Source organism: Pocillopora damicornis, chromosome 11 (genome assembly GCF_964200805.1).
Source record: "Pocillopora damicornis chromosome 11, jaPocDami1.2, whole genome shotgun sequence".
Taxonomy (NCBI): domain Eukaryota; kingdom Metazoa; phylum Cnidaria; class Anthozoa; order Scleractinia; family Pocilloporidae; genus Pocillopora; species Pocillopora damicornis.
Window position 1 is genome coordinate 15,828,248 of NC_142680.1, and position 19,981 is coordinate 15,848,228.

At 37.1% G+C, this 19,981-nt stretch overlaps 2 protein-coding genes across 2 annotated transcripts in view; one reads left to right on the forward strand and one right to left on the reverse strand.

The window, feature by feature from the left end:
- Nucleotides 1-5,577: 5,577 nt before the first annotated feature.
- Nucleotides 5,578-11,008, reverse strand: LOC149037791 (tyrosine-protein phosphatase Lar-like). The gene is made up of 4 exons (XM_089186398.1): nt 10,972-11,008; nt 9,866-10,168; nt 6,534-9,202; nt 5,578-6,227 (listed from the first exon to the last, which is right to left on the reverse strand). Exons 1-3 carry the CDS (start codon nt 11,006-11,008, stop codon nt 8,811-8,813), a joined length of 732 nt encoding a protein of 243 aa, XP_089042524.1. The 3' UTR covers nt 5,578-6,227; nt 6,534-8,810.
- Nucleotides 11,009-11,469: 461 nt separating this feature from the next.
- LOC149037792 (receptor-type tyrosine-protein phosphatase S-like) overlaps nt 11,470-19,981 on the forward strand; it is a 29,185-nt gene continuing 20,673 nt past the window's right edge. Inside the window, 9 exon segments of the mRNA XM_089187368.1 lie at nt 11,470-11,716; nt 12,170-12,478; nt 13,562-13,705; nt 13,708-13,836; nt 15,709-15,984; nt 16,851-17,126; nt 18,401-18,679; nt 19,021-19,296; nt 19,943-19,981. The exon segment at nt 19,943-19,981 is cut by the window's right edge and continues 237 nt beyond it. Coding sequence (XP_089043494.1) covers nt 11,485-11,716; nt 12,170-12,478; nt 13,562-13,705; nt 13,708-13,836; nt 15,709-15,984; nt 16,851-17,126; nt 18,401-18,679; nt 19,021-19,296; nt 19,943-19,981 — 1,960 coding nt within the window. The 5' untranslated portion in view covers nt 11,470-11,484.

The window sequence follows — 19,981 nt, forward strand, 5'->3', positions numbered from 1 at the left end:
GTTGTCCAAGCTTGAAATTGTCAGTATTGTAAATGATTCCAAAAGTCTAATCTTAACGTTAATTCAATAAATCATACCAATTATATAATTATCACATAAAGATATTTCCTAGAGAGGATTTTTAATCCAGTTATTGAAATGTGCCTTTTTTGTCTAAGTCATGATAATTTTAATAGGGTCATTGCGTTTTTCAATTGTATCGTCTAAGGTTTTGTTAAGCAGATATCACGTTAAAAAACTTTACTTATTGGCTCGTTTGAAAGTTCGATTTTTTTTCAGTACTGCTAAATACGTACCATCTTTTATCGATTTCAGTTACTACCAATCATTGTCGTACAACTAGAAAAAGAGAAAGAGCCTGGAAAATCATCAGATGAGAAATATATTAAAGTCACCAGAAAGTATGAAGATAGATTGGCGCTGAATTTTGAATTTTCTAACAATAACGAACAGAGAAAAAACCTCTCCTGTCTGAGGTGAGAAGTACTACGTGAGAAAAAGTCATATTATGGCAAGAAGAAAGCGCAGAGAAGATAAGTCACTGTAATTATAAATTTTTCCCAATAGAGCTGAATTACAAGTTATAATTAATAATAGATTTAAGTTTCATAAAATAGTTTAGCTATCTGCGTTTATCTACTTTGTTATATGCATTTTCTTACCTACTTGTTGGATTGCATCAGCCTGTAATGAATACAACGATCGAAATGGAGATGCACAAAATAATTATAATAAGATAATTGAACGTCCTTTACATAAATTAAACAGATTTCATGCGATCGTGAGGTGTTTCCAAGGAGTAAAGAAATTTTGGAGATCTTTAAATTTAAGGGGATTCATTGTGTGGACTAAAGTACGCTCCGCCCAAGCCTCTTAATTTTCTTGGTAGTATTTCCACAAAAATTCCCCGGATTATTGCAAAACGTTTCCAAAACTATTCAAACAATTATACTTCCCCTCCCCTCCCTTCACTCGCTATTGTATTTAAAAAATAAAAAAAAAATTAAAAAATAAAGAAAAAACCGCCAGTCGAGTAATGATATGCAAATTTTGGTGTCAAACTATTGGTAGCAAAAAGATGAAGGGAGTAAGTTTAATAATAATAATAATAATAATAATAATGACAATCTTTAATGAGGAAACTTTTTCACTAAAAAGTGGTTTACAAAAAGGACCTCGAAAATTAAAAATTAAAAATTTACAATGAATAAAAATGCTAAAAGATGCTACTAAAAACTAATGTATCTTATGTGTAATACAAAACTTAAATCAATGAATTAAAAATCTGACGCTTCAAAATATTTACATTATCAGAGGCTCGTATAGTTTTGTCCAGCGAGTTAAAATCACTTACAGCATGATAGCTAGTTCTTTGTTTGCCCCAGTTTCTTTTAACGGATGGAATTTTGAGGTTTGCTTTATTTCTTGTGTTGTAACTATGCTGTTCTTGCTGAGTGACTAATGTTAGTTCGTGATGCGTGAGACCATTAAGACATTTATATACATGTACGCATCGGCGCTGGAAGCGCCTTTTTTCTAGTGTTAACCACTTCAGTGTAGTTAACGCATCAGACGCAGAGGAATACAGTGGTCGATCTAATATTATTTTAGCCGCCTTATTTTGAAGCACTTGCAAACTAGACATTAAAGTTACATTATGTTTGTCTCCCCAAACTAAATCAGCATACTCGAATAAGGGCATAACAAGGCTTTTATAAAAAAGGATGCGCGCCTTAAACGGTAACAAATGCTTAATGCGTCTAAGTAGGCCAAGCCTTTGATTAACTTTCCCTGCCATGTATTCGACATGATTTGTCCACGAAAAATCAGACGATATTAAGATTCCATGATATTTAAAACAAGTAACATTGTTTATACAATGATCAAAGATTGAAACAGTTAGAGCTATTTTCCTCTGTAACTTCTTGTTACTGCCTATAAGCATGCATTTGGTTTTGTCCAGATTCAGTGTTAACTTATGTTCATTCAGCCATTTCGCCACAGCCAGGAGGTCTTGGTTGAGCTTTTCAGTCAGCTCCTGAGAGGAAGACCCATAGCAGTAGATCACCGTGTCATCTGCATAAAGTGATGCTTGACAGGCATCTAGAACGCTTGGCAAATCGTTAATGTAGATGACAAATAGCAGAGGACCCAGAATACTTCCCTGAGGGACCCCATGGGTAACTGGCAATTCATCAGACAACTCATTCCCACAACATGTACGCTGTTTCCTGTCAGTAATGTAAGAGCGGAACCACTGAAGCGAGTTCTCACATAAACCAATTTTGGAGAGCTTGCGTAACAAAATCCGATGGTCCACAGTGTCGAAAGCCTTGGTTAAATCCAAAAACACGGCCCCACACAGTTTACCTTGTTCCATGTTCAATAAGACTTCATCAGCAAATGATGTCAAAGCAGATTCAGTAGAGAGCCCCTTCCTGAATTCAAACTGTTTCCTTGTGAGAAGGTTGTTAATAACCAAGTGCTGGTACAGCTGGGAATGCACGGCTTTCTCGAGAATTTTACTGAGTGTCGGTAAAATAGAGATAGGTCGATAGTTCGATGCATTTGACCGGTCGCCTGATTTAAACAAGGCTGTAATTTTTGAGCATTTCCATAATTTAGGAAATTTACCAGTAAGAATCGATCGATTCAACAGCTTAGTGATGGAGGGAGTGATTGTATTAGCAGAGCTCTTGAGTAGTCTAGCACTAATTTTGTCCAAACCAATTGCTTTATTTGTCTTCAAAGAGGTAAGCTGCTGAAGCACAAACGATTCCTCTAGTTCAGTTAACTGGAACTGAGACAACGGTTGTTCTAAAACCAAGTTGCAATTCGACCAGGTAGTCGTTATTTTGTCAGCTAGGCGCTTGCCTATGGATGCAAAGAAGCTATTCAAAGCAACAGCAATGGATTTGGAAGTGGTGTGCTGAATGCCATCGGAAATGATGCACTGAATCTTTTCTGAGGATGAATTACGATTGCAAGCTTCGTTTACAGCTTTCCACATTTTGCCGTGATCTCCTCTGGCTTCCTCGATCATTTCGCAGTAATATTTCGACTTAGCAGATTTTACTAAGCGGTTTACTTTGTTCCTCAGTTTCCTGTAAGTGTTCCAGTGCTTTTCTGAGTTCGATTTACGTGCTTTACGATGATACCAGTCTCAATCTCTCATTGATTCGCTAATTTTGCTATTCATCCAAGGAATAGGTGTTCCCTTCACACGTCGTCGTTGGACAGGTGCATGATCGTCTGCAACTTCTGAAAACAGTTTGTTCCAAGTTAATAAAGCGTCATCGATATTGTTTTCATTGTCAACGACGTGCCAAGGAACATTCCTAAGATCTTCGTTAAATGAATTCGCATCGAAATTCTTGTAAGAGCGATACTCAAACATTCTTGGATGTGCTTTTGTGTGCACACCAGTCTTTAGAATGCAAAACACCAGGTAATGGTCGCTCAATGGAAACGGAACAACACCAGATTTAACAATGCGATGTTCATTATTGACAAAAATCAGGTCAACCAAGGTCCGTGAGGTGTCAGATATTCGAGTAGGCTCTTTTATCAGCTGTGTGAAGTCAAAAGCGCGTGAGAAGTTGAGAAGTAGTTGTTTGTCTTTCTTGGGCAATTTTGAATTAGGCATCATGTTTGCGTTTAGATCTCCTAAAATGACCCCATCCGATTTTTCAAGATCAACAGCAGGCATACTATCTCGCAGAGACGAAATAAAAGTGCGGAGATCGGCATCTGGTGCTCTATAAGCGCAACATAATAACGTTGGCTTACATTTATCTCGAATTAACTCAATCCATAAACATTCCTGTCCACCAGTATCGATATCATTCCGCAAACGAAACGCCAAATCTTCTCTTACATACATAGCAACTCCGCCATATCCCTCTTTATTGCCAGTGCGATCTAACCTTATGCACACAAATCCAGGGAGTTTTATTTCAGCATCACTTGTTGAGGAATCCAGCCAAGTCTCGGACAGAGTTAGCACGTCAAAAGTTTTGTTGTTAATTCCCTCAAGACGCAGAGAGTCGGTTTTGTTTGCGAGACTTCGTATATTCAAGTGAGCAATCTTGAGACCTCTAGTGGACTTGATATCAGCAAATGTCTGGTAGCCGGGATTAATCTCAATGTCACCAGCAAGAGCAATAAGAGTCAAAGCAAAACAGGCACGATGAAAAAGCTTACAAAGCATAACACTCTTCAGTCGTCCATTAGACTCTTGCCTCCGGGTCGGTTCTTTTCGATGAAATGAAGCACCAGCAAATTCAGCCCTGCAATTCATCTGGGAAACAAAATACGTCTCTCTATCGTTAAGCAAAGTGTTCTCATATACATCTGAGAACCTGAAGAACTCCAAAGTGATGTAAATACAGAGAAACACACATAAATTTGCGGAGAGCTTGAAGCCGCGTCCGAACGCCATGATTTCTGAAGAAACTATGGTGCTGCGTCAGTGGGAGAATATAACTGGGTAATAGGTATTATCAAATGAGTTGAAGACGTAAATTGGCCACCGTTAAGGGTTTCAAAGTGTTAGCCCTTCGTCAGAGTGAATGGCGAAGGTCTACACGTCAGCTCTACAAGTCAGCTTTTAAACTCTTTACGGTGGCCAATTCACGTCGTTAACTCAGTTGCTAACACTAATTACCCTTTTATTAGAAAGATCTTAAGGTTTGTTAGGAATGTTGGAGGTGGGTTCTTCGGCTCTTCTGCTATTTTACTTGATTATCAATTCTTACATTTAATTTTAGTGTTCTGGGCCATACTTTTTCTTTTCCGTTTAGACTTCACAAAGTATTTTAATGGCAAGCTTGACGACGAGACAAAATACGCTGTTTTTCAACGTTCCCTTATTACATATAATACGAATCAAGAAGACGAAGTCAATCAAAAGCTTTTAGGACCATAAAAATTTGATCATGTTTAGGAAATCACATGATTTCGAGTGCGATTTGGAATAAATAAGCAGTAAATTTTTTCGAAAACTAACAAAATTGCACAAGCCCGTGGGGCGAGTGCAATTTTTGTTCTTTTAAAATATTCACAAGTGCTTATTTATTTCAAACTGCAGGAGGAAAATCTGTGATTATGTATTATTAATACGCATTAAAAAATATGAGATAGCTTATCATAATTACGCGGAAGCAAAGCGCGTGCGTCAGGTGCAAAAATAATTTATTCAAACCTGTGAATTCGGTCAAAACAACCGCGTAAGATCAAAACAGTAATATACAATGATATTATCACATCTATAAGGCGCAAAAAAGTTCAAAGTCCGGCTAAACAGTTCAAGCAATTGCTCAGTCTGTGTCCGAATCACTTTCGATGGAGTGGAATCGTCGTTTGCAAGGTTTAACCATGTTTGTTTTAAATTTCGGCTTAGAATCGCTCGAGCAAAGTGTTAAGCGGGATCCTTGACAATTCCCTTCTCTAAACATCACTTTTTCCAAATCGATAACCAAGTTGTCGAGTTGCAAAGAGTGAATAAAAATCCGTACAAAGCACTTTCTATGCAGTAACTGGTTTATTAGGTATATGTATAACGAGAATTAAAAACATATGCTTTAAATCAGTTTTATTTTCCCGATATCAAAAGCTTACTTACAGATCAGCAAAATTTTTAAAGATCTTATCTAAATAAGCGAGCGTAATAAGAATAAAATCCAGTTTACAGTCTGGCAACGAGTAGAGAAGGAGCCTAAACAAGCTTAAATATCACTTCACGTTCAGAGTAATTGAAAAATACGGGAGAATTCGCAAGCAAAAAATTGTAAATCTTTACGCTTATCGTGGGTAGCCTCCATCATTCACCACGTACTTATAATGGTTATCATGTCTGCGTGTGCCCAGGAAGCCGTAAAATCTCATCCTTTATTGTAAACGCCTTTTTAAGTATCAAATATTTTTTCGAAATCGATAGTCATTGACCTCAAACTTTTTAGTACACACTCAAAGAAGTGTTTTGCGTGCGGGTGCCGAGATCAATTATCATAAGACTAATTAAAAAGAGTCAGGGGGATAAAAATTATCACTTAAGTACGAAATTAAATTCGGAGCGTTAGAGGTCAAGAGAGAAAGCAATTGCCACCCGAGTGATCACTCGTTAGAGCAATCAGCGAGCTTCTCAGGTACCAAGTTGCACAACAAGCTATACGATAGGTGCAAGACTGCTCAGCACATGGACGCCACTTCTCGTGCCCCTGACGGCTCTGCAAAATTTCAAAGTTACTGTCGTTTAACTCTCTCATTTGTTTTTGTTTTGGTTTGTATTTCATGTTTGGTATTTTGTGTTCTTTTGGGTGGTGTGTGTTTTGTGTTTGTTTCAATTTTATTTCTTTTTTACTCATTTAGCCATCTCATGTGTCCCCCCGTTCATAAGTATAAAGAGGGCGGAGGGGAGGGAGGCGTGAGGTGTACGCACCACACCCCAAAGAAAAAAAGTCAGTAGGGCATAAATGTAAGTAAGACACTAATTCATTTCTTATCTTGCCTCAACACTTTTAACGATTACTTACCTCAGAACCTCTTCCTGTGAGAGTTAATCCACAAGCTTCCCTAATAATAAGGAAAAAAAGAAAGAAAGAAAGAAAAAAAGTAAGTGAATAGGGACACTTGGGAACGCAATGCCCGGACCATACCACGTGATTATATAATTCACTGTTTGGATTCCTGGCCTTTATTGACGTCCGTATCAGTTCTAGTATGGATGTTGAATCCACTGAGCTCTACCATGCCATCATATGATTTTGCATCTTTTGAAGGCCGTACTGGTGACAATTTATTGAGTTTTTTCCTCTAACTTTGCAGCCCGGGTTGTTCGGATAAGAGTCGGGTCAGGCTGAAATATCGAAGTTATTATTCAAAAGAGGTATTGCTGACAAGTGCTTTTATGCGAATTCATTTCTGTTTCATTTGTAACATCGCAAAGATCATGTTATCTAATGTATTAAGTTCTATCAAAGCCCAATTGGTTGGCAAACTGATCTGATAACCTGTCCGGTCATAACTGCTCCTTGAAAATCTTTCTTCCCTGAAGGAAAATAAAGTAAACAACTTTAGGTGCATAAGGTTCATTTAAGACCACGTATGACCATTTACGACTATTTCATATACAGTTGTTGCGAGAAAGGTCATGTGTTGAAAAACAGGAGTGCAAGTCGCGTGGACTTAAAGATTTTTATATGCATTTGTGTCTGTCAAAACTACGGGGGAATTCGTTTGAAGGTAAAGCGTGACAAATATGATGTTAGGAAACCTTCCAAAATACTGGAATGAGTTTACTCCTATTCACCATGCTGACAATAATGAGAAAACCTTTATACGGTATTAATTGATTTCTTATTTGGGCTACCCATAAAATACGCACTCATGTAGTCTACATGTGTATAATTATTTCATTTTCTCACAAAACCTCTTCCAATGAAGAAATCTTTCTGGTGGGTTATTTCGTTTTCTTATAATCTCAGAGAAAGGTCGGAAATAGATTATGCTCACACTTTTTTTTTTCATCTGTAAGAATTTTAGTCAGATCTGCAGATTACAGGAAAGCAGTGTAACATCATAGAAAACTTCCTTTGCAGTGAGAGCTTCGATCAGTTTCCCGCACCTTACACGAAATAAAGATGAATTACCTTGCTGTAAACACGGTGTTCATATGATTATTACGAAATGACGTTCTGCTGCCCAGATTAAGTTGTTACCTTTCTTCTCTTCAAGCGTATATGTCTTTCTTCTTCTGCTGTAGCCACTGGATCGCTAAGTACTGTCATATAATCAGCTTATTTGAAGACAAATTCCAAACGCCTGTGTTTCTTTTAACAATCTTGAAGCGTGTTCAGTGTCATAATTTCATTACCTTTCTTTCAAGCGAATAAAAAGTACGTCGTGATATGTTTTCTAAGGTATAATCCACCCACATAAATAAACATAAACAGAAAACAAGAATCTTTTGCCGCACTGAAATACATCACGCAACATGGAGTATTATTTTTGAAAAGTGTACTTACCTCAGATCAGTGGAAATTTCGTTACAACCCAGCTATGCAGACAGTGAGGTGTTAAGAAATCAGACGACATTGCAAAGCATGTTTAACAACAATATCAACCCGTAAACGTTCTTGATCCTGGTTAATCAAAAACATGTTTAATTGGAATTAAAGAATCCTTGAATTCGCACTTTAAGGTGTCCTCATCTACGACCACAAGGAGTCTTAAAGCGAGAATCTTCAGATGTCTAAAGTGTGCACTTTAAGCAGCCTTAAAATACACACTTTTAAGTGTCTTAGGGTAAGCAACTCAAAGAGCATTGAGGTGTGCACTCTTTAAAGCCTAAAATAGCGCACTTGAAAATGTCTTTAAGTGCACTCATTACAGGAAACGGAACGCCCCCGAGCCTGATTTAAGGTTCATTACACTTAAAAGAAACCTTCACTTTGAAGTTCAAGATGTCTTTTAAGAGTCTCGAAGTTTGTACTCTAAAATGTCTTTAAAGTACGCATCACAATTTTTTTCCTCTATAAAGCGCGCTGTAAGTTATCATATAGTGCGCATTTTAGAAAGTTTTTCATTCAAACTCTTTTAAGTACATTTCACTTAAATGAGTCTTAAAGTGCACACTCTTTGGGATCTTGGGAAGAGGGGACTTCAAAGAGTCGTGAAGTGGCACTTGCGGAAGGTTTTAGAGTGAGCACTTTTCTAAGAGTAAAAGCACACTCTCTAATTTTCTTCGATAGCTTAAAAGCCGTGTGAAAAAGTAGCACTAGCGTAGAAATATATCGAATTCTTCCCTTCAGTTAAAATTTAAACTGAGACGAGTCAAAATGCTTTGTCATTGATAACATTACAAATGCTATGAAATAATACTTTTTGGACCACTTACATCCACCTTTGGTTGCAGAAGATTTGGACACACTTAGGGGACCTTCCCCCTTTGCAGTTGAAAGCGAAACTTGGAATGAATACTCAGTAGATTCCTTAAGACCAGAAATAACTTCTTGATATGTATTCTGAACATTGACTGGCGTTACAACCTTGGTATACACCTTGCCATCGGAGTTTGCGTAGTGAATGGTGTATCTGGTCGGAATCCCGTATATGGATTCTTCAGGAACCGCCAACCATTCAATTTGTATGCTAGTGCTGTTCAGTGTTTGTACAGACACTAATTCAGGAGCCGCAGAAGGCACTGTAACAAAGACAAGATATCCAATATTATTTTTTTTTTCTGGCATCTATTATGGGTAATAACTGGAAAAGCTTTCAGGCTAATGAGTGATAAATTGATTCCTTAACAGGAGAAAAGGGGAGCTTTTATCAACACAAGCTTCATAGCGAATGCAAAAGTTGTTGCACTCACCCCGATTTCTCCGGCATCAAACTACAAGGAGTATTGCTTCCTCTGAGGAGGAAATGCGGGCTTATCGCAGGTTAATACCCTTTCTCAAAAGCTAATTTCACTAATCTCGGTGGGGGTTTGAATAACGAAAACTTGTTCACCGCCACTGCGTCTCTCTTTATAAACCGCAAGGCAAAAGGCAAATTCCACACTTCCTTCATTCTTTGTTACAGACTGTTAAACACCTCACAAATGATAACTAATCCATCATTGCTATTTGAGGTCCTGAAAACTCACAATTTTAAGGGCATGGAGCTATTTTGGTATTCTGGACACCTCCACCATCGATTATTGCAGAATTGTCGCATTTAATGACTGATACTGAATTTCCTGACCCCAATTCGTATGATAACTCGACCCATAGCAAATATAGATTTATAAATTATAGAATATTCAGTTTTTTTTCCACAGTTCTGGCCGTTGAGGGACTTACCGAATGCCTTTTTTACTTACCGTCTTCGTCTGTTTGGACTTTAATGAGATTACTTGCTGGTCCATTCCCTACACGGGTAGAAGCTGAAACCTTGATGTCGTAGAATGTGAACCTATTAAGCCTTCTTAACTCAAAGTTTCTAGGTATTAGTGTAACTGTAACTTTAACTGACTTGTAAGTCACACTTCCCATCTTTTTGAGCATGACAGTATAGCGGATTATATCACCATGCTGTTTCTCCTCCAGCACCTCATTCCATGTAACATTAATGCTAGTCGAACTGGTGTTATAACCTTGTACATTCTGAGGAGGTGCACCGGGCCCTACGTAAAGACCAAGAGGTGGAAAATTAAAAACATTTGTCACCTAGGTGGCGATTAATGTCCAACACTATCTGGTGGTCAAAAATTAAACACCTGACGCGCGATTTTGTCTCTCTGGCTGCTAGGAGGTAAATCGTACTTGCTATCATATTGACTTGTGTGATATTCAACAAGAGATTTTAATCTGGTGGAATGCGTGAAATCGCACGCCTCTGATAGATTGATAGAGATAGCATTAAAGCATGTTCGAGTCCCGCCTTACTGTTTCACACTACAATGAAAGTCAAATACAGTTGCTTATAAATCAAAGTACCTCTCACGATGCTGGAAACTACACCTGCCTTGTTATTAATGCTGTGGGTAACTCATCCCAGATGACGTCAGTCATAAGCCAAGCTAATAAATGCTACTAAGCACTTTACAACTGCGTTTGTCTCTTTTTCGGATATTGGAAATTTAAATTCATGGAACGGTAGGAATCTCATTTACCGTAAGCGCTCTAAGGAGGCATAGAAGGGCTACTTAATTTCCTCGCCGTCCGGATGAAATGCTTATTGGAGAGGCGAGCTTTCGTTTTCATTTTGGAGAAAAGAGGGGAATGAGGACCAGTTCTAGAGGGAAGCCCTGTTAGTGTGTGAACTGTCGCCCATGTGACGTTACAACAGAATCAATGCAATCAGGAAAAATTCATTCAAAATCTTTAGCTACTCATAGATTTTCGGAATGGAACTACTTGGTCTAATGACAAAAGATACTCAATCACAGGCGAAGACCTTATCGTTCACGTGGAGCATCGAAAGTACCTTTTAAGAAAGGCTTATCAAGCCCAATCTGCTTCATTTTTGTCTGAGAAAATCAGGAGTTCTCTGAGTAAAAAACTACTAACCAGGGTCGGCCAGGGGGGGTAGTGGAATACCAATATACCCGAAAAAAAATCGACAAAATACCCCAAAATACCCCAAATTCCTCCAAATATACCCAAAAATAATCGAAGCTTTAAATACTTTATACCTGAGATTCAAAGAAAGTGATATACTGAATACCCATATTTAAGCTGCAATATACCGTATACCCGATTTAAAACGCCCCTGAATACCGAATACCCAAAAACCCTGGCCGACCCTGACTAACGTATTCTGTTCTGAGAAAAGAACATTTAGTCTCTTGGTTGAAAATACAAACGTCGCAAAATGAAGCGCCAGTTCACTCCACCACTTATATTAAGAGGGGAAGTTGAATATAAAATTTAACAACTCCTGCTACTTTTTCACACAGCGCTGCCCCTAATCACCATCCATCCTGAAGGGAAAACTCAAATGGAGGGAGAAAATATAACCCTGTCTTGTAACGCTACTGGAAATCCAGAACCATCAATATCCTGGGTCAAAGATGGATTTCTCATACAGAGCAATTCTAGGATCAACTTTTCGTTAGGCAATAAGATATTGACGATAACGAATACAAGCAGAACGGACAGCGGTGAATACCGATGTGTGGCGATAAATAGAGTTGGAAATGATACCTCAAATTTCAAAGTGAATGTTCTTTGTAAGTGTCGTACACTGTTCTATTTTCAGGTCTTACTGGTTATAACTGTATTTATAATCTTTATCAGTTACATTGACATCCTGGAGCCTTAATTATAAAGTGGTCATATCATATGAAACGGTCGTTTATTTTAACCAGAAGCACAATTTTCCTTTGGATGCACGTTTTTGATGCCGAAATGGGTAGTGCAGCTGTAGTCTTTTCTCAAATATTTTTTTCTTACTTATTTCATTGAAAATTTTATCGGATCTATTTCATTTTGTTCGTTACCTTGTCCAGTACTTGCCTGTTGGGAAATTAATGGGGCGTCGACTGATGATCGTTTGTTTGTTAAAAAGTTAAATGTAGGTCGACATTAACAAAGCTACAAAGCGAGATTTGCATGCCACACGTTATTACGAATGCCACACGAATTATTTATTAGCTCTAACACCGACGCTATTTACTCTTCAGTTGAACCCGAGGTTACAAATGATGGCGATCAGGAGCAATATATGGCCAAAGGTAGCAATATCCGGCTGATATGTCGGTATGAAGCGTCGCCACCAGTGTCTCAAGTGCAATGGATAAAAGACAGAACTGTGATTGCTGGAAATACTTCAGTGCTGATTAATGATTCAAGAGTGAAAATTCCATCTTTCAATGAGAGTCAAATACAGTTGTCAATCACTGCAGCTTCCCTAAAGGATGGGGGAAATTACACCTGTAAAGTCACGAATATTTTAGACAGCACTCGGGATACGACAATGATCATAATTAAAGGTAAATGATAACGAGTTGAACTAGCCAATTGGTGGAGAATATTTCCTTCAGTAACTGTATAAAACGTATACAACAGGACAACTTCGAATAAAGACTGTATTCCAGAATAACAATATACAAGACAGCTTTCACGCATTCCTTTTCATTTTCCTTTTTAGAGTTTTCATCAAGAGTTCAAAGTTCAATTCGTGGGGGGTAAGAAACATACAAAAATCCACGTGACACTCTCGGTCCAGTTTTCAACAGTAACGTTTATTAATCACTCATTGGTTTGAGTCGCTCTATCAAATTTGAAACCATAAGGTAAAAATACGATTTTACCCCTCCAGCTGACGAGAACGTTTTCTCCCGTACCACATTTACAACAAGATAGTCCTTGAAAACTGCTCATGAGTTACTGTCACCTTCCAAACCAAATATTTCATAGTCGCTAGCAAGTAAGTTTTGCCGAACTTTGAGTTCATCTCACGATAGAACGACACAAATAAACAAGGAAATTTTTACAGTAACTTTATAACCATCCTTTTGTCTTTTAAAAGCTAGAAGCTCAGTAGATTCTGTCGTATCGGTCATTGTTAAAACTGTCTTTGTTTTGATGCTACTTTTCGACATAGAAAAAGTATGTCAGACAAAAATATTCACCAAAAAAATATAATAAATATTTCTTTTCCAGCTTCAATAATGACAGGGGATTAAGTTTAGATGAAAAAACAAGGGGTTATGTTAACAGAAATATCGGAGGTCAAGTAAATTCGTTACATGAGGTCACACAACTCGGGTAATATTCACGATGAAAATTTGCATATTTGAGCGGTCGAACGAAAAAAATCATTTCTCGAAAACTGAAATATATTTTCACCAAAAAACTACACCACAATTATAAGAACATATTGGGCTACAAAATACGAAAGTAGGGAAGAAAATGAATTTTGGGCGACTTGCCACAATAATTCAAATTTGTTCGATGGATGCTGACATCCTCTCTTAAATACGTTTGGAAAGCAATTACTATTTAATGAACATGAAAATTTGTATTATTTTCTATAACAATTTTTTTAATGATAATACTGTAAATATCCACAGATAAACCTGAGATCGCGACGCATCCTCAAAATATCACAACTAGAGAAGGTCAAAACGTGACTTTATATTGTAACGCTACTGGAAATCCAGCTCCAACAATATCATGGTACAAGAATGAATATCCTATAAATAACAGCTTCAGCACCATTTGTCACCAAGCCATGAACAGTTGACAATAAGGAATGTGAACAGAATAGACAGTGGCGATTACATATGTCAAGCGAAAAACAGAGTTGGAACGGATACTTCTAACGCTTCCACGATTAATGTTCAGTGTAAGTGACTTAAATTAGTCATTGTACATGAATAAGCACTAGCAGTCCTTTTGACGTGCCATTGATCCATCCGAAATGTCGAGAATTTACTTGGCTCCCTTAAGCTCGGCCGAACAATTCATTCTGATTTAGCAAGCTCTTTCAGCCAATCAGAATGCTTATCCTATAGATACCTCATTATAATTTCTTTTGCAGCTCTAGCAACAATTATTTTTTTTTTTTATCGGCCGTTCTGTCTTCTTCCTTTTGGATCAAACTATGCTTTCTTAGTATGGACGATCTTCTTGCCGGAATTTTTACTATCAGAGTGCGTCTTTTTCACTGGTTCTTCCTCCTATCACTGTTAGTGTTTTATTCATCTGCTCAAGGAGGTAAAAGACATTTTTCATTATTCGAAGACAGAATTTTAAAAGATTTGGAAGCGGAAATCAACCTCGTTGACTTCCATATATGAGATATAGGCCCTGGCCGCGCATTGATTTCATCAGTTTAAATATTTGGATATTCACAATGCAAATAGATTGAATTCTCTCGAGTGTGAGTTAAGGACCTTGTTAAGCTAAATTTGTTGAGATTCACTGTTTCAGTCCATTACCTTAAGCAAGATATTTCGATATTGTAATTTAATTCAAATGTTTAATTTTTCTTGTGTAATTGCCTCGATTAAATCTGCTAACCCGCTTAAATACATAAAAGATGGATCGAATTCATTGCTTTTAATTTCTTACCAAGGTAAGCTTAGTTTATTTTCCCTAGATGTGCTTCGATAATTACAAATTTTACACTCGCTTTTCATTTAAAATACTCATTTTGACCCGAAAGAATTCCGATGGTTTTCTAACTAACTACTGATATACTTACTCTTAGTCTGTTTCATGTTTTACGAAGAGATTTTGTCTCAATGGGAAGTGATTGGTTACTGTACTTTGAAAATGTTAGTTGCCATCGGACGTAAATTTTTTTTTAAATTTGGCTTTTAGTGGCTGGGTTGTTTGTAAATGATATCACAACATACATTATAAATTGCAACCGTTTCTTGTACCCAGTACAACTTATGTTTAGTTGAGCATGTTACTATCTGACATTATGCAGCCTTTCTCCATAAAGAGCTTCCTTTTCTAGCACCACTTTATTTCCTTGAAACGAAAGATTGAGCAATGATCAGTCAGTTGTCTGACTGTGAAGCAAAGATACGCTGAAAAAGCAAACCGCGAGCCAATTGGTCACATAACGTAATTTGTTGACATGTCATTTTTATGCTTTCGTGGTAGTCCTTTCAAAGTAAAATTTTATCCAAATTGCAGTTCGAGCTGAGATCGTCTCTCATCCTCATGTGAATGTCACAAAAGAAGAGGGAAGTAATTTGACTTTATTTTGTAATGCCACTGGAAACCCAGGACCGATAATATTATGGACCAAAGATGGATCTCCCACAAACAACAATTCCAGAATCAGGTTTTCAAAACATAACAGGCTGTTGAAGAAAAATAAAGAAAAATAGCGATCAGGGAATAACTATTTGATAAAATACTAAATTCTCTTAACTAACATTATAAGAATTTCACGGTTGGCATTGAGGAGAATTACAAATTTGATCTGGGAGTTAGAGGGTTAAAAAATTTGGAAGTGAGCACATCTTACATGACAGCTATTAGAAATATCTACCAAATAAAGAGATTTATCCATGTAAAACACGTTTGATAACTTCATTATACCTCGATCATCTTGCTAAAAACTGTTCTGAACACTTGTTCAAGATATACGCAAAAATTTTTGTTCAAGAATTTGACCACAACTTGTTGTATAGTAACATAATCGTGAAAACAATTTCTACGCATAGCCTTGCTAAGAGAGTTTCTTTGTGCATTTCAGATCGCCCTGAGATAACAAAACATCCGCAGAATGTTACGGTAACAGAAAGAAATAATGTGACCTTAACTTGTAATGCTACCGGAAATCCAGAGCCCCAGTTTTCATGGTATAAAGTTGAAAATACTGTGAAAAGAAACAACAGGATTAATGTGTCAGCAGAAAACTCGCACCTGACGATAACAGATGTGAACAGAGAAGACAGCGGAGGATACCAGTGTGTCGCCCATAATGAAGTTGGAAACGATACCTCGATAATTGTCATATTAGATGTGCAATGTAAGTAAAACACTATTAATACAATTATGTACTGTTAACAGACGCGAGACAAGGCTTACAGCGAAGTGCGCTTTCAGGTTATTTCATAAGTTCGTGCCCTTTTTGAACTTTTCGAACTGTCTGTTTTATAAGCGTTGCAAGTCACGACCCATGTTTACATTTTTTCTATGGAGATTTTCAGTATCCTGCATGTCCTCCTTTGCTGCTGAAGCTACGTTTCAGCTTTGCCATTTTTTTGAAATATTACAAGCATATATACTGTTCGCTTCAAAACATGTCAGAGATTACCAAAAGGGATTTTTCCTAAGTAATGATTTATTTGTATTCTTACGTTCATTACACTTCAGTTTTCGCTATCTTAAATGGAGACCGAACGATAATCGAATTGTAAGCCCCGGATTACGCACGGAAACGTTTCTCTTTATTCAGATGAGTCATCTGTCTCGCTGAATTGTTTAATTCCACAGAGCATAGTCTAGTTAATATCCATTCACACCAGCAAAACATATTTAAGTAAACTGAGCTCAAGTGAATGAAAGTATGACACAGAGGGCTAAAATAAAATCTGTTTCCTATTATGCAAATTTGTAAAGTTTATAAACGATGGTACGAATATTCCTAACAATAAAATCCTCTGATGAGTGAGCAATCACGAAACAGGCTTGTAGGGATGAGAGTATAGTCTCTCTGTTCTTTCCCCTATCGCAACACTTATATATAAATTAATTATAAGCAATAAATTAAACAGCGAACAAGTTGTGTACTGTTTGATACATTTAGAAAAAAAATGGCTATAACTCGAAATTGATATTTATAATAATTTTTTTTTGTAATCAAGCTTTCACAAATACTGTATTTATTCACAGATAAACCTGAGATCGCGACGCATCCTCACAATATCAGAACAAGAGAAGGTCAAAACGTGACTTTATATTGTAACGCTACTGGAAATCCAGCTCTGACAATATCATGGTACAAGAATGAATATCCTATAAGTAACGACTCCAGCATCATTTTGTCTCCAGGCCACGAACAGTTGACTATAAGGAATGTGAAAAGAAAAGATAGTGGCAATTACACATGTCGAGCGAATAACTCAGTTGGAACGGATACGTCTAACGCTTCCACGATTAATGTTCAGTGTAAGTAATTTAAATTAGCCATTGTACATGAATAAGCACTAGTAAGCCTTTGGATGTGCCAGAAATCCATCATGGAATGTCGAATATTTACTTGGTTCCCTCAAGTTCGGCAGAAAATCTACTCTGATTAAGCACGCTGTTTCAGCCAATCAGAATACGTGTCATATGGATACCTCATTGTAATTGCTTTTGCAGCTTAAGCAGTAATTATTTTTTCATTCGCAGTTCTTTCTTCTTTCTTTGGATCAACCTATGCTTTTTTAGTATGGACGATCTTCGTGCCTGAATTTTTACCTTCAGAGGGCGTCTTTTTCGCTGATTCTTCGTCCTGTTACTGTTAGCGTTTTATTCATCTACTCAAGGAGATAAAAGGCATTTTCCATTATTCGAAGACAGAATTTTAACAGATTTGGGAGTGGAAATCAACCTCGTTGACTTCCACATACGAGGTATAGGCCCTGGCTGCGCATCGATTGTATCAGTTTAAATCTCCGGATATTCACAATGTAAGCGGATTGAATTCTCTGTAGTGCGAGAAAAGGATCTTGTTAACCTGAATTTGTTGAGATTCACTGTTTCAGTCCATAAACTTAAGCAAAATGTTTTGATATTGTAATTCGAATGTTTCATTTTACTCGTGTGATTATCTCGATTAAATCTGCTAACCCGCTTAAATACAGTAAATTTGATCGAATTCATTGCTTTTAATTTCTTACCTAGGTAAGCTTAGTTTAGATTACCAACATATACTTCGAGAATTATACATTTTATCCTCGCATTTCATTCAAAATACTCATTTTGACCGAAAGAATTCCGATGATTTTCAAGCTAATTACTGACATGCTTACTCTTGGTCTAGTTTATGTTTTACGATGAGATAATTGCCTCGATGGGAAGTGACTAGTTTCTGTATTTTGAAAATGCTAGTTGCTATCGTACGTTAGTGTATATAGTTGTTTGTTAGTAAGCGATGTGGTAACATATATTCTAAATTGGAACCGTTTCTTGTACGCAGTACAACTATTGTAAGGTTAAGCATGTTATTATCTGACGTTATGCAGGCTTTCTTCATAAAGAGCTTCTTTTTGTAGCATCACGTTATGTCCTTTCACCGAAATATTGAGCAATAATCAGTCAGTTGTCTGACTGTGGAGCAAAGATACGCTGAAAAAGCAAACCGCGAGCCAAGCGGTCGCATAACGAAATTTGTTATTATGTTATATTTATGCTTTCGTGTTAGTCCTTTGCGAAGTAAATTTTTTCTGAAATTGCAGTTCGAGCTGAGATCGTCTCTCATCCTCAAGCGAATGTCACAAAAGAAGAGGGAAGTAATTTGACTTTATTTTGTAATGCCACTGGAAACCCAACACCGATAATATTGTGGACCAAAGATGGATCTTCTATAAGCAACAATTCCAGGATCAGTTTTTCAATACCTGGCAGGCTGTTGATCATATCAAATGTGAACAGAACAGACAGCGGCCACTACCGATGTGTGGCGAACAACAGCCTTGGAAATGATACCTCAAACGTTACTACTGTTGACATCCAATGTAAGTTCTCATCTAACTTCTGTACTGGTAAGAATACTTTACCTTCTCTTACCAGGGTGTGAGTAGCGTTTTGATACTCAGCGTCTACTGGCAGCAACTTTCACGCTTTTTTTTCTCTAATTCGAATTTTTTGTTTCCGGTATAGTCAACTTTTGTCATAATTATCGTGTAATTAATATGGCCTTTTAATAGCATTCGCTCATAGGCTCTTCAAAACACCTTTCCTCATACGATTTTCTTATAACAGAACACGAATGTTCAGTCATGTATGCATTTTTTTTTAGACTTTTTGTCGATTATTCATTTACCCTTTGCTAACCAGATGGTTTAAAAAATTGCAGATAAACCTGGGATTACTACCCATCCTGAAAGTGTGGCTGTAAAGGAAGGAAAAAACGTGAACTTTTCTTGCAATGCTACTGCAAATCCATCACCGAGAACATCATGGTTTAAAGATGAATCTCCTATTACTAACAAGTCGAGGATCAGTTTGTCAGTTGACAATAAAGTTTTGACGATAACGAATGTCAGCAGAAAGGACAGTGGAAAATACAGATGTGTGGCGAGCAACAAACTTGGAAACGATACATCAAAAGCTGCTGAATTGAATGTGAAATGTGAGTTCATTGTGTTTTTTAAAGATATCGTTTACAAACAGAACAGAACATTATGACATGCGAAGCCTCACTTACAGAAAATAACTTTAGGTAACGTCTACAGGGAAATGGATATTTTAAAATCTTCTTTTTTCGAGTCCTCGAAAAAGAATTACAAAAAGGACGTAGGAAATAATTTAATCGGAGAACAAACTCTCCCTTGAATGGCCGTAACAAGGTGGTCGGGAATATACTTTAACCCTTTTAACTCCCATGAGTGACCAAGAGAGAATTTCTCCTTACAGTGTAAACGCAATATTAAGCAGACAAGTAATAAGGGTATAATTATTTGATCCAGTACTAAATTCTCTGAACTAACATTATAAGAATTTTTATGGTTGCCAGTATGGAGAATTACAAATTTGATCTGGGAGTTAAAGGGTTAAAAATGTAAATACTTCCGAAGTGAGCACATCTTAAATGACAGCTATTAGTAATAACCACTAGAGAAAGAAATTGCTCCATGTAAAACACGTTTGATAACTACATTATATCACCATCATTTTGTAAAAACCGTACTGAACACCTGTTCAAGATATACGCAAAAATGTTCAAGAATTTGAACATGTGCATAGCCTCGTTAAGATGGTTTGTTTGTACATTTCAGATCGCCCTGAGATAACAAAACATCCGCAGAATGTTACGG

Coding starts and splice junctions, on each gene's coding strand:
- LOC149037791 (XM_089186398.1), bottom strand. CDS start 11,008: ATGAAGCAGATTGGGCTTGATAAGCCTTTCTTAAAAG. Junction 10,169..10,971: donor TGATAAGCCTTTCTTAAAAG/GTACTTTCGATG, acceptor GTCTTTACGTAG/GGCCCGGTGCACCTCCTCAG. Junction 9,203..9,865: donor AGTCCAAACAGACGAAGACG/GTAAGTAAAAAA, acceptor TCTTTGTTACAG/TGCCTTCTGCGGCTCCTGAA.